Source organism: Anabrus simplex, chromosome 11, assembly GCF_040414725.1.
Source record: "Anabrus simplex isolate iqAnaSimp1 chromosome 11, ASM4041472v1, whole genome shotgun sequence".
Lineage (NCBI taxonomy): Eukaryota > Metazoa > Arthropoda > Insecta > Orthoptera > Tettigoniidae > Anabrus > Anabrus simplex.
Genome location: NC_090275.1, coordinates 73,776,863 through 73,788,964, shown reverse-complemented (window position 1 = coordinate 73,788,964; position 12,102 = coordinate 73,776,863). Strand labels below are relative to the sequence as shown.

At 40.6% G+C, this 12,102-nt stretch overlaps 1 protein-coding gene across 1 annotated transcript in view; it reads right to left on the bottom strand.

Annotated features, from left to right (window-relative positions):
• LOC136883184 (protein maelstrom homolog) overlaps positions 1-8,577 on the bottom strand; it is a 201,234-nt gene extending 192,657 nt beyond the window's left edge. The window contains exon 1 of the mRNA XM_067155367.2: positions 8,420-8,577. Within this exon, the coding sequence (XP_067011468.1) occupies positions 8,420-8,569 (150 nt within the window). The 5' untranslated portion in view covers positions 8,570-8,577. The remainder of the gene's footprint in view (positions 1-8,419) is intronic.
• Between the last annotated feature and the right edge of the window lie 3,525 nt (positions 8,578-12,102).

The window sequence follows — 12,102 nt, the reverse complement described above, 5'->3', positions numbered from 1 at the left end:
GAGGGTACAGGAGGTTTAAAAGTTCCTGTGGGGACAGGTGGACAAATTATTGTTTGTCACGTAGGTTTCAGTCGCACTGGTTTTCTACAGGAATGCAAATTGGTTTTCAGGCCAAAGGTGAAATCGACCAGTGATGACTACCACACTGATATGAACGCTGTGGTTTTTAAAGAGTGGTTTTTGAAGTTTTTAGAGGCTCTTGACAAAAGGAACATCAAAGATGCAGTGATTGTAATGGATAATGCCAGCTACCATTCAGTACAGCTAGAACGAATTCCTACAACGAACACACTAAAAGCCAATATATCGTGGTCATCTGCTAGGAATATTTCTCATGACAGCAATCACACCAGACTCGAACTGTTCTCTCTTGTGAAACAATTCAAGCCAAAGGCAAAAGTGTATGAAACTGATACACTTGCTGACAGAAAGGGTCATACTGTTGTTCGCCTGCCACCCTATTACTGTCAATATAACCCCATAGAACTGGTTTGGGGAAACATTAAAACTGCTGTAGGGAAAAGGAACAAAACGATCAAATTAACTGACATCCAATCTTTAATGGAAGAGGAGCTGGATAAAGTAACTGAACAAGAGTGGAAGGCTGGTGTGTCACATGCTGAAAAATTTCAAGAGGACGATTACAAAAGGGACGTGGTATTGGACACAGTCATGGACGACATCATCATAAATCTGCACAGTCACAGTGAGGAGTCGAGTGACGAGGATATTTCCAGTGACAGCTCTGGTGACGATGGCAAGTGTCGGGGTGCTGTAACATGGATCCTTCAGATGGAATAAGGTAAGATAAAGTAAGAAAATAAAATGTGTTGTGTAACTGTACTCTTGAACGAACTGTTTTTCGGTCTGTTGTCAATGCACTTGTTATCTGCATTATTAATTAACTCGTATCATACTACATTGAAGATATAAGAAAATAATAGAAATAAATAATAAAACTCATCCATGGGCCATAATCGAACTATAACATACGAAGCTCTGTATTTCACTGTTATGTGGATTTCAACACAACTTTAATTCGCGCAGCCGCTCCTGGCAACGTTGTAGTAGTGGCCTCTGTCTCTCTCCCTTTACGGCCTCTCGCGTCATCCTGGATTGGTCAGCCCCATGCTCCCCGCTTCCCCTGACAGCATGCAGGCCGCCCGCCATCAGAGTAGAAAAGACCTTTATAAGCAAGTCATATCACTCAAGCTCCAAAACCGAAGTGTACAACTATGAAAATAAGACTTGAACACAGAAGTCAACCGACAAACTGAATAACACGCAAGACACGAATGGTCATATGCATGAACTGATCCTACATATATTGTTTTTCTCTTATATACTTACAAGTTAGTTTGCAGTGGAGATAGTATTTTATAAACTAATTTTAAGACCTAAAGGACATTATTATAGACATAAATGCATTGTCACACATAGTGAGACACGCCAGTTCCCGTTTTGACATGCCCCATTTGGATGTGACCAAATATTTGTTATCATATGGCATTCCCCAGACATTGAAATCTCCATCATAGCTTCATAATCTATATGTGAATGTACTGTTCAGCTGAAGATGACCGTATGTAGGGGGTCGAAACTGGTACGGTAGCATAATAAGTGTAATAAATAAGTATTGATAAGGTGGAAGTCCTTTCCTATTTCTAATTGTGTAGTTCGTCAATACGGATATGAAGATCGCAGATTACCATACCACCTCAGGCGTGCATCTCGCATTTTCTCCAGTATTCACCAAATGCCGTCCTCACATCCTGATTTCTGACATGGACCAATTTTATGAGTATCATTGGCCATCGAAGAACCTTAATTTCTATGTCATGAAGGTAGTGTTCATGTTTCTTTGTGACAGGCCAACACTCCTCGCCATACAATGCGGCTGGACTTACAACCATTATGTACATCTTTGATTTCATATGTAATGCAATCTTACAATCAAAAAGAACTCCCGAAACCTGGCGTCACCAAATCCAGGCAGCGTTGGGTCTGTTCCGTGCATCTGCAAGTGTGGTACAATCCAAACAGATGACAAATCTCAAACACTTAAAATCACTAGTCTTAGGGAGATCAACACCATCACTGTTAACTGACCCATCATTCTGCTCTCCACACCAAGCACAATGTCTCCTTCAGATTAAGTCCCTAACCATATCCTTTTCAGACCATGTACGCACAAATGTGCAGGTTCGTATTTTATTTATGTCTGAGCTTATATGAAGTTTTCTTGGTGCTAGACCGGACTGCAGTGCTTGAGTGGGACACGTAGCACGTGCTTCAGTTGTTTTTATTTAGCGCTTGACCACTCGCTGACATCTTCTCCAGCCAAAGAACTGGCGGCAACAGATCATGCCGCTCGTGAAGCACGCCTCATCATGCAATAACAGCGTAGCGCATGGTACCAGTTTTAGTGAGCTCCTGACCTCTAGCGGCACCCTAGCGAACTAAGACCTGGATAGGGTTGTAGTGAAAGGACCGGGAAATTCGAAAACGGTATTCATGCAATAACAGCGTAAGTAGACTTACGCTGTTACTGCATCTAGCTCCTCAATTGTGTGGGTGGTTTTCAGATATTTTTTATTTTGTAAAATAAACTATAAACATATGCACTTGAGAGCATTATAGTAAGTTTTTGACGTACAAACAAAAATTCAAACCTCCAGTTTTCTTTCAGGTCGGAAAGGGATAATCACTGAGGCCAGTCTCCCAGTATTGGATTAAGTGCAATAAGTTTTTCGTCAGCAAAAATCAGTGTTCACGGGTATGGAGTATGCAATGCCGCATCTATGGTGTCCAGGCACAGGATAAACAGGAGAGAATGCATATCCCTGCTAAACACCAACATGGATCTTAAATGGTGCAGAGGTTTCTGTGGCTCACCAGATCTTTCTGGTAACATAACTATAAAGGATCTGAGTCAACTGAATATACACTTCTGGTATTCCATGCATTCTAAGCACTTGCCAGATAAGGTTGTGTGGCAGAAAAGTAACCTGATTCAACACAAAGACCAACAGCTTAAGGTGGATGAGATTTTGTAGGATGGCAAGGGGTCCCACAGAAAATACTACTGAAACTCCCGTATATGTAGTGCATGCCCTTCAGAGGACCGGCCTAAAACTTTCCTGCTGGCAGTAACTAAAAGACTTTCTCACCAGACTTCGCCGGCAAGTCGGCCGAGATTCCAATACCACATCTCGTGCACTTGGCTCAAAGAAATATTGTGAGAAATTAGAGGTAATATCCATGCTACTTTTTATAGCTGAGACGGGCTACGCGTACCCAGTGGCATTCAAAGAGTTTGGCAAACGTCTGATCTCCCTGGCCACTAACTTGCCTAGTAGGGGGTGATTTATGACAGCAGTGGGCTTTAAAACGGAAGTTTGCATTCCCCTTCAGAAATCCTCACAGCTCTGTTGCCAATGCACCTCTTGTTAAATAGACGTCAGTCTCTCTTTTCAGCTCAGACAATTCACACTTGCTTTGTTCACTGTTTGAAAGTTTTGGATTATTTCTTTGCCTCGTTAATATTTATGAAGTGTATTAAATTAATGTCTATATGAATTATTTAATTTTAATTCATATAGACATTATTTTAACACCTATGAACGGCAGATATCGGCAGGACTTCAAGTTTTAATGAAATTTCATTTATTCTTAACTCAACTTTATTTGAACTTCGCAAGATAGCAAGCAAGATCAAGGATACTGTGAATTCATATCACTATAAGACGCTGTACTTAATATTTGATCAGACATTACTATACTGTGTTTTTAATTGTATATGACAAGATGGGATTTTAATTCCATGTTTTTTAACATCCAAATTTTTTAAATGTTACATTGTAATGGTCTTAGTTTTGAATTTTAATGGGGGGCCCCCTATTTTATCAGGTCTTACTGTATACTGAATTTTAATCCACTAGCTGAGGAAGAGAATGCATAAACATTCTCGAAACATGTACTAGATGTTAAGGTGAAAGGTAAATAATAAATAGTATTGACTAGGCGGACCATCTACCAACATATTTGCTGTTATTAAGTCAATACGGATCCAATACCAGCCACTATGGTCAAGATTATTAATTTGCTTTACATCGCACAGTCAAGATAGGTCTTATGGTGACGATGGGACAGGAAAGGCCTAGGAATGGGAAGGAAGCATCCATGGCCTTAAGGTACGGCCCCAGCATTTGCCTGGTGTGAAAATGGGAAACTACAGAAAACCATCTTCAGGGCTGCTGACAGTGGGGTTCGAACCCACTATCTCCCGGATGCGAGCTCACAGCTGTGTGCTCCTAACCGCACAGCCAACTCGCCCGGTATTTTTATCCTTCGATTTATTGACTTGGCTCGTATATGCTAAAACCTGGGCTAAGTTGGATAATATTTTAAACACCAACATCACTATTTTCACCTGTGTGCAATTATGTTATTTATTTCACTAATATTATGATAATTATTATAATTGAGCAATGTTAACTTATAAGACCTCAACAGACAAGCATTGGTTTTGTGTAGAGTTATGCATTTGTTAAATTCACGTTTCCTTTCATGATGTACATGCCTATTTTTTTTTGTTATATTATAGAGTATTTAGCTATAGCCTAAATTTCTTTACAAATGTAAGCTCTTCAACAAAGACATAAATAACTGTCACATGCCAAGATAAATTGGTATAAAAAGAGCTGTCAATATGGTTCATAACCCCTTTGCTTTATTACCTAGACATGGATCACCCAAAACATAGGTTAGGTTTGGAGAATACTTTAATAATCAGCATTAATTAATGCACTGGTTATTACTTTCATATTCCAAGATGTAAATGAAGCATTTAACTAAAGCATCATACATTAAAATTCAAAGTGTTACCACTAGAACAGCCGACATGGAAAAGTGATTGAAAATTCAAACAAATTACACTTACGTTAACATGATCTTTAGAAAAATAAACTGTAGACTTTTCCAATATATCACCAGCATTTCTCCGACTCGCCAAAATCCATTTCTCCCTAGTTTTAGCGTCTTTGGAACGTTTATGAACAATTTGTTTGGGATGCTATGTGATGTGCTTTTGCTCATCGGAACTATACACCATTTATAATTTTTATGCCTCACTGTCTGTGCAGGATTCATTTTAAGTCTAAAATATACCACTCAGATTATTATCCGGATGTATAAACTTCGAATTTAACCAAACCAGACACCAACATAAAGTAGAAATACGCTAAGTGTATCCTGCTTCTCACAGCACACTGTTATTTCGTCTGCTAATTCGTCAACCTGTACAATGACGTCAGACCAATGAGATCACGTACTTGCGTGACGTGACATTTTCGTACTTTAAGATTTTCATCATGTTTGGAGTTTTTATTTGTACATTCTGATCACATTTTTGAATTCTGCGTGAAATTTTGAATCAGATTAGCATATTTTTAATTAAAACCCCGGATCGTGCATGTTCCCTATTGTAAAATGACTGAAGTTATCATGAATGCATACTTCATGATATCCATGCAATTCTCCGACTTCTTTAACAATCATGCATTCTCTGAACGTTGAATTCGAAGTACATGTTCATGACTTTTCATTTCAAAGATCGCCCACTTAGTGGCCAGGATTCAAAGAATACTTCAGTCAATAGACCAGCAACTACAGTCCGTCTCACCATGTTTGAGATACGAAGAAAACAACCACAAGCACCAGTATTCTGAAATACTACCTGTTCCAAAAAAATTATCTTTCGTTCATTAGACTCTTTCACCTGAGCAACCATACTCATTAAGATTTATTTAAATCACAGAGGAGTTATAACAATTCAATTTTCTGCTGAGAGGTTTGTAGTAGGGAGACTAAAGGTAAGGACAACCTAATATTTAGTCATATATAAATATCATGCCAGCCAAAATGCTCATTGAAATAACACCTGCCTGTTTAAACAGAAACATAATACATACAACCAATCCACAAAAGAAAATTAATCATGCATTAATGGGTAACAATAAGCCTCACAGTTTACTCGCTATCCTGCAGTTGTTCAATTCCTTCCATGTTGGTGTTGTCATCGGTATCCATGTCATCAGCCAAGTTGATAAACCGTTCACGGACTTCCTCCGCAATGCCATCCAGATTCCACATATTAGCTTCCTCCTCATCGATAATGTGTTGAATGCAGGATTTCCAGCAGTCAGTAGTGACAGTATCAAGTCCTTCAATCAATAGTTCTCCACTTCTTTAATGGTGAAACTGACTATTTCGAGCCACATGTCCCTTAACCTGGCTCCATACAAGCTCTACTGGGTTTAAGGACCAATGATACAGAGGTAATCTTAATACATGTCTCCCGAGTCCACTGCGGCCTTGTCAACTTGATACTCATTACAAGCATCACGAATGTGCTGTGGTATTAATGCCAGTAGTTCAACTTGAATGTACTGCGGATCATACGAAATTCCTTTAGTGTCTAACCAGTTCTGTATGTTCATGTATCTCCAAGACTCGTTCAGAATTCTCGACTAACAGAGTGATAAGGAGCATTGTCTAAAACAACCAAAGCATTGATTTCCAGACAGGGAAGAATTTCAACAAACCATTTCTCGAATACATTTCCATCCATTTCCTCATGATAATCCTTTGTAGACTTCGATTCGAACAATAACAGTCCAACTTCCACAAAACCGTTTTCATTTCCTATGTGGAGAACAATTAGCCGTTTACCCTTGCCGGAGGGAGATTTTGATGATGCTTACTGTTTAAAGGGGCCTGACATCTAAGGTCATCGGCCCCGAGGGAGATTTAAACCCACTCAATAATCCCCTAAGAAATCCACCTTTGCTGGATTTTATAGTTACATCTTCCCAAATTTTGGTAGTAGTGTGCCCTGCATTTACCCACGTTTCATCAAGGAAATAAAAAGGTCTACCCTCTTCACGAAATTTCCTAATCTGACTTTCATCTCCACAACACTATTTCATCCTTTCCAATAAGAGCACACTGGCGATTTCAGGATACATAAGTGAAGTTCAATATTTTTAAAAGCCTGAAGAGTCGCACGAGAAAAGTTAGGTAATAAATCATAACTATTAACTTAAGCTAATATTTTATTCAGAGTTGGTATTTAGTTTCTTAAAAAGAAGTCTTGAATTTTTTTACAGATAGTGTCTTTTGTAAAATTGTCGTATTTTTCACTTAGCTTTGTCACTTTACGGGTTTTCTTAGGAGTAACTAGTTTCCTATCAACCTTAAGATGTTTCCTAGCATGGTTACACCAGCCACTGCACGTGTTACTTCATCCAAAGTACTGCCAGGATTTTCTTCACGAAATTTGGAAGACACATTTAACACACACGTCTTCTCGCCATTCGTTAGTGGTTTTTCTTTATGTTTAATCGCAGACTGGCCTGGTTCACATTTGGTTTACAATTACGGCACTTTGCCGCGCACACACATACTAGACGGACGTTTGCACTTCCAAACAGTACACTTGAAAACATGTATTTTTATTCACAATAAACTTAGAATGAGCAAAGTGGGCACGTGCTTTGGATCAGCAGTCACGGAGCCACTGGGCTCAACGATCATGTTTGCGAAATGGATCATTGTTTCCCGCAAACTCTTCCGTCAAGTGACTTGCCTCCCTATGTCTGGGAGTCATAACATATTTGTATATACTGTACATGTAGGAAGAATAAGGAATATTCAAATTATATTGCTAATAATAAGCAAGAGCATCATCTGTTAGGCTTATTACATTCCTTGTAAACCTTGTAAGTTCAGCAACGTTAATTTTTGTACATTTGTTCATATAGGGAGCGAGTTACTAAAACCAAACATTGAAAATATTGTGTACTTCGTATCTCAAACATGGTGAGACGGACTGTACACTGACTGTCCTAACCACTCTTCAATGGCGCCAACCGATCATAATATCCTCCACAGTGCAACGAATACAAATTTTGCTGCCTAGAGACACAGAGTACAGAAATCACATAAAAACTGGATTGGGTGATGGTGAATATAGAAGGAGATTTTTCTACGACAGCATACCATTGTTCAGCTGAGTTCCTTCCTAGTTCTCAGTTTCACCAGAGACTGCAGCCAGTGTTCAAAGGTCAAAATTCTGGTCTAAAAATTTGTATGGAAAAAACACAAACCACTTTAAGGAGTTTGAAATTCATTTTCTCAAGTCCCGGGTTCTAAACACAGCAAGGTAGGAGCTTCATTGGTTATTTTCTCCGACTCGAGGACTGGGTATTTGTGCATTACATTTCATCTCAGGGCCCCGCTTGCACAGATGCACAGGTCATCCTATGTGCGTCAACTTGAAAGTCCTATATCAGGCCACATCATCATCAACATTATGATACTATTTCTGTACACTGTAGAACACAAAAATTTAACTCACACTCCATTGAACTCCTGCAGCTTGGGATAGCTCCGAATTGTTGCTGAACCTGCGACCTTCAGCTTCCATGGTCTTACGGAAATGTTGCATAAAGAAATAAAATCCATTCTTCTCCTGTGATGACTTCTTCTTCCTCTTTTCTAAAGGCATTCTGAGTCACTTATCTGAAACAAAGCAGAGAAGTTCATAACTGTCAATGGTAACCTATAACAAACTTGCTTATGAACATAAACCTTAACAGCAGAAGGTTATTTTCAAATAAAGACTGTATTTTATCAGTTATATTTCCCACAACAAGATGGGTATTCAGTTAATTATTATTAAACATAGATGCATCACGAGATGAAGGTAGAACTAGATACCTGCACGCATGCACGTGCACCACTACCTATAATACGGCCTGAAATATGCTAAACGCAATGAACACTTACTAGCTTTGTTCCATCAACAAAGAACAGACCAGAAGACATGTCTCTACAAGGAGGTAGTAGTGGTGATAATTGTTTTAACCCGTTTGGTGGGCGATGCGGCGAGATCCACGGCTACAAGTCACTTGCTTGACGGGGAACGCGGATATATCCGCCGATTCAAATTATATATTTTTTCTCAATTGCCTGCCTATAGAGGTTTATTTCCTTTTCAGCAGCATATTCTGGACGAGTCTGCCTTCTGATGTGAATTTTTTTCAACTATATTCTCCCAATACCAATGTGTCATCCACGAGATGCATCATAAAGAACGCAGCTTACGTCTGGGCAAGAACAACCTAAGGCCTAACAGCTTCGCACTGAAGCTTTTGCTCATCGCCTAATCGTCCGTTGGATGTAATGATATTGCTGTAGAAGGGATTTCTAGAGATTATGATACTGAACAGACCTCTCTGACTCAAGCCTGGGGATAATAAATCAGGTCACATTTTAGAAATGTGACCTGATTTATTATCCCTGTTGGAGATTCATAGAAAAGGACTCGTACACACTCTAACGGCGTTATGTGATTTGGATATGCAATCTCCCTGTACATAGTTTAGTATTTCAAGTATGAGCTCCTGCTATCTAGCGGAGCTACGGGAAACTGCCATTTCGCTTGTATTTATGCTTTTGTTTTGTACTGGTTTGTAGTAAGTAAGAATAAAGATGGCAGCCATGACGAAGTAAAGTGATTCAGTGTTTTATTTATTAGTGATATCCCCAACATTTATGGTGCCGAAATAACCCATCTGTTCAAGTTACGATACGTTTCATCACGAACTTTCAAGATTTGGAGAACTTTCACGCCAAGTAACCACGGATCTCCTGTAAGGGGAATGTTTCATCACGCCACTCGACCCAGGATCACGATGAGTAGAACAGTTATTTCTTCTGAGTTACAATGTACTGAATCACTAACGTAGCATGCTATACAGGGATTATACGGCATTATTGCATTGGTGTAGATATTATTTCTGCATGCTTCAAGAATATCGTTATTTCTAAAAACTCCACGCCGGTCTGTGTGACAAGTGCTGCCACCTACTGGAAACAAGGCGGACTATTACCGGCACAACTACCTACAGTCACGGGAACAAAGCCCTGCCTGCAGCACGTTCATCTGCACCCCCTCCTCAGCCGTCATAAATCGCCAGTTTGTCACACCCTCAGCGATGTCTGTCCCTTCTGAAAAGAAAGCGAAGTACTCTGCGAGCTAATTTAACGCGCTTTGTCAATCTTTTAAAAGACAAAACAAGTACACCAGACTATGACGAAATAGAATATCTTCGTGATAGACTTCAGAACACTTTGCAATTATTAGTTTCCTCAGATGATGTTATACACAACCAGTTACCCGACACAGATTATGAAACAGATGTACAGGCATGTGAAAACTATGTCGACAGTGCAACAAGAGCTATACAGCATGCCAACAAAGTTCTTACACGGAAACCAGCAGAGACAAATGCGTCAGCATCCATTCCCAGTTCTAGCTATTATGTTCCACCCCCAGTTGTTCCAGAATTTAAACTCCCGACAATACACATAGAGCCATTCTCAGGTGACATAGAGTCCTGGTCTCGTTTCTGGGAACAGTTCGAGACAGCAGTTGACAACAACACCACGATTCCAGACATTAGCAAGCACGTGTTATTACGAGGATATCTACGAGGGGAACCCAAGCAACTCGTCGATGGTATAGCACTTAGTTCAGAAACCTACGCCCAGGTCAAGACTTTACTTACTGAACGTTATGGCGACAAGGATAAAATAATTCAGGCTCATCTGAACTACCTGGAGAATTTACCACCCACATTATCAGAGAATCCTGATGATCTCAACGTGACATACCTGGAGTGCCACCGTAGAGTTCAAGCCCTCAAGGCGCTCGGCGAAGACAATGTTTACGGACGCGTGATTGCCCCGAAGATTTTACGAGCTTTTCCAGCGCCAATCTGCACACGTTGGCTAATTCACGCAAAGCGCAATAAAATCCCCGAAGGTCATATGATGTCTCTGATAGAATTTCTTCGTGAGGAGGTAGAAGCGGCCCTTAGCACTCAGAAACTCAGGGGAGAGACCAGCATCGCACTTCCATCACTTTACCAACCTACGGCAGCTGCTCTCCAAGTCAGTACTAGGCCACAAAAGTTAAGGAGGGAGCAGAACAAGCCCGCAATAACACCATTCTGTGCCTTCTGCGAAAGCAGAGGTCACTGGGCACAGGGATGCACACAAGTAGTCCTACCCCAAGCTAGGATGGAGAAGCTGAAACTCTCCAAAAGATGCTTTCTGTGCCTCAATCGAGGTCACAACGTCCAGAACTGCAACAAGAAGGGCAGAGTGTCATGCTCTAAATGCAAACAACTTCACCACGTATCCATCTGCAACCAGAGCCAATCCCAGTCAACTTCTGTCGGAAAGATTGAAACAGGGCCACCCAGTTTTTCATTTCTGCAGACAGCCCGTGTTCAGATACAAGGACCAACAGGGACACACAAAATCACACGATGCCTTTTAGACGCTGGAAGTCAATCAAGTTTTATTGCCACGTCATTATTGGACACTCTACAGCTACCAGTAATCTGTATTCGAGACCTAGCAGTCACAGCCTTCGAAACAACTAGCAATAGCTTTCAGCCACGTCGGCTCACCCAATTTGAAATTATCGGATTTTCGACAAAAACCGCCGTCACTATCACAGCTTTCGAAAGTGCCAACACTTATTCATCTCACCCAGCAGTCACTCTTAAGCACAGCAATCTGCCACTCGCTGATCCAAAAACCAACGACGCAGATGACTTGCCGATTGAAATCCTTATTGGTGCAGACAATTATTGGAAAGTCGTGAAACTAGATCCACCACAGCCCATCACACCCTCCTTAGTCCTACTTCCAACAATCTTCGGTTGGGTCCTCACAGGCAACCGTTCTGGTACCACTGTCAATCATGTCATGACGAACCACGTCTCAGTCAACAATGACGAGATATCTGACGACTCCATGCGACGTTTTTGGGACCTCGAGACAATCGGCATTCGAGAAACGAAACACAGACAGCTAGACGACACGGACGCTGCTATTCTTCAAGAGTTCCACGACAATTACCGCACCCACGACGGACGAAGAGTCGTATCCCTTCCTCGCAAACGGGATATAGTCTTATCCGATAATTTGGCAACAACCGAGGCAAGATTTCGAACACTACAGAGA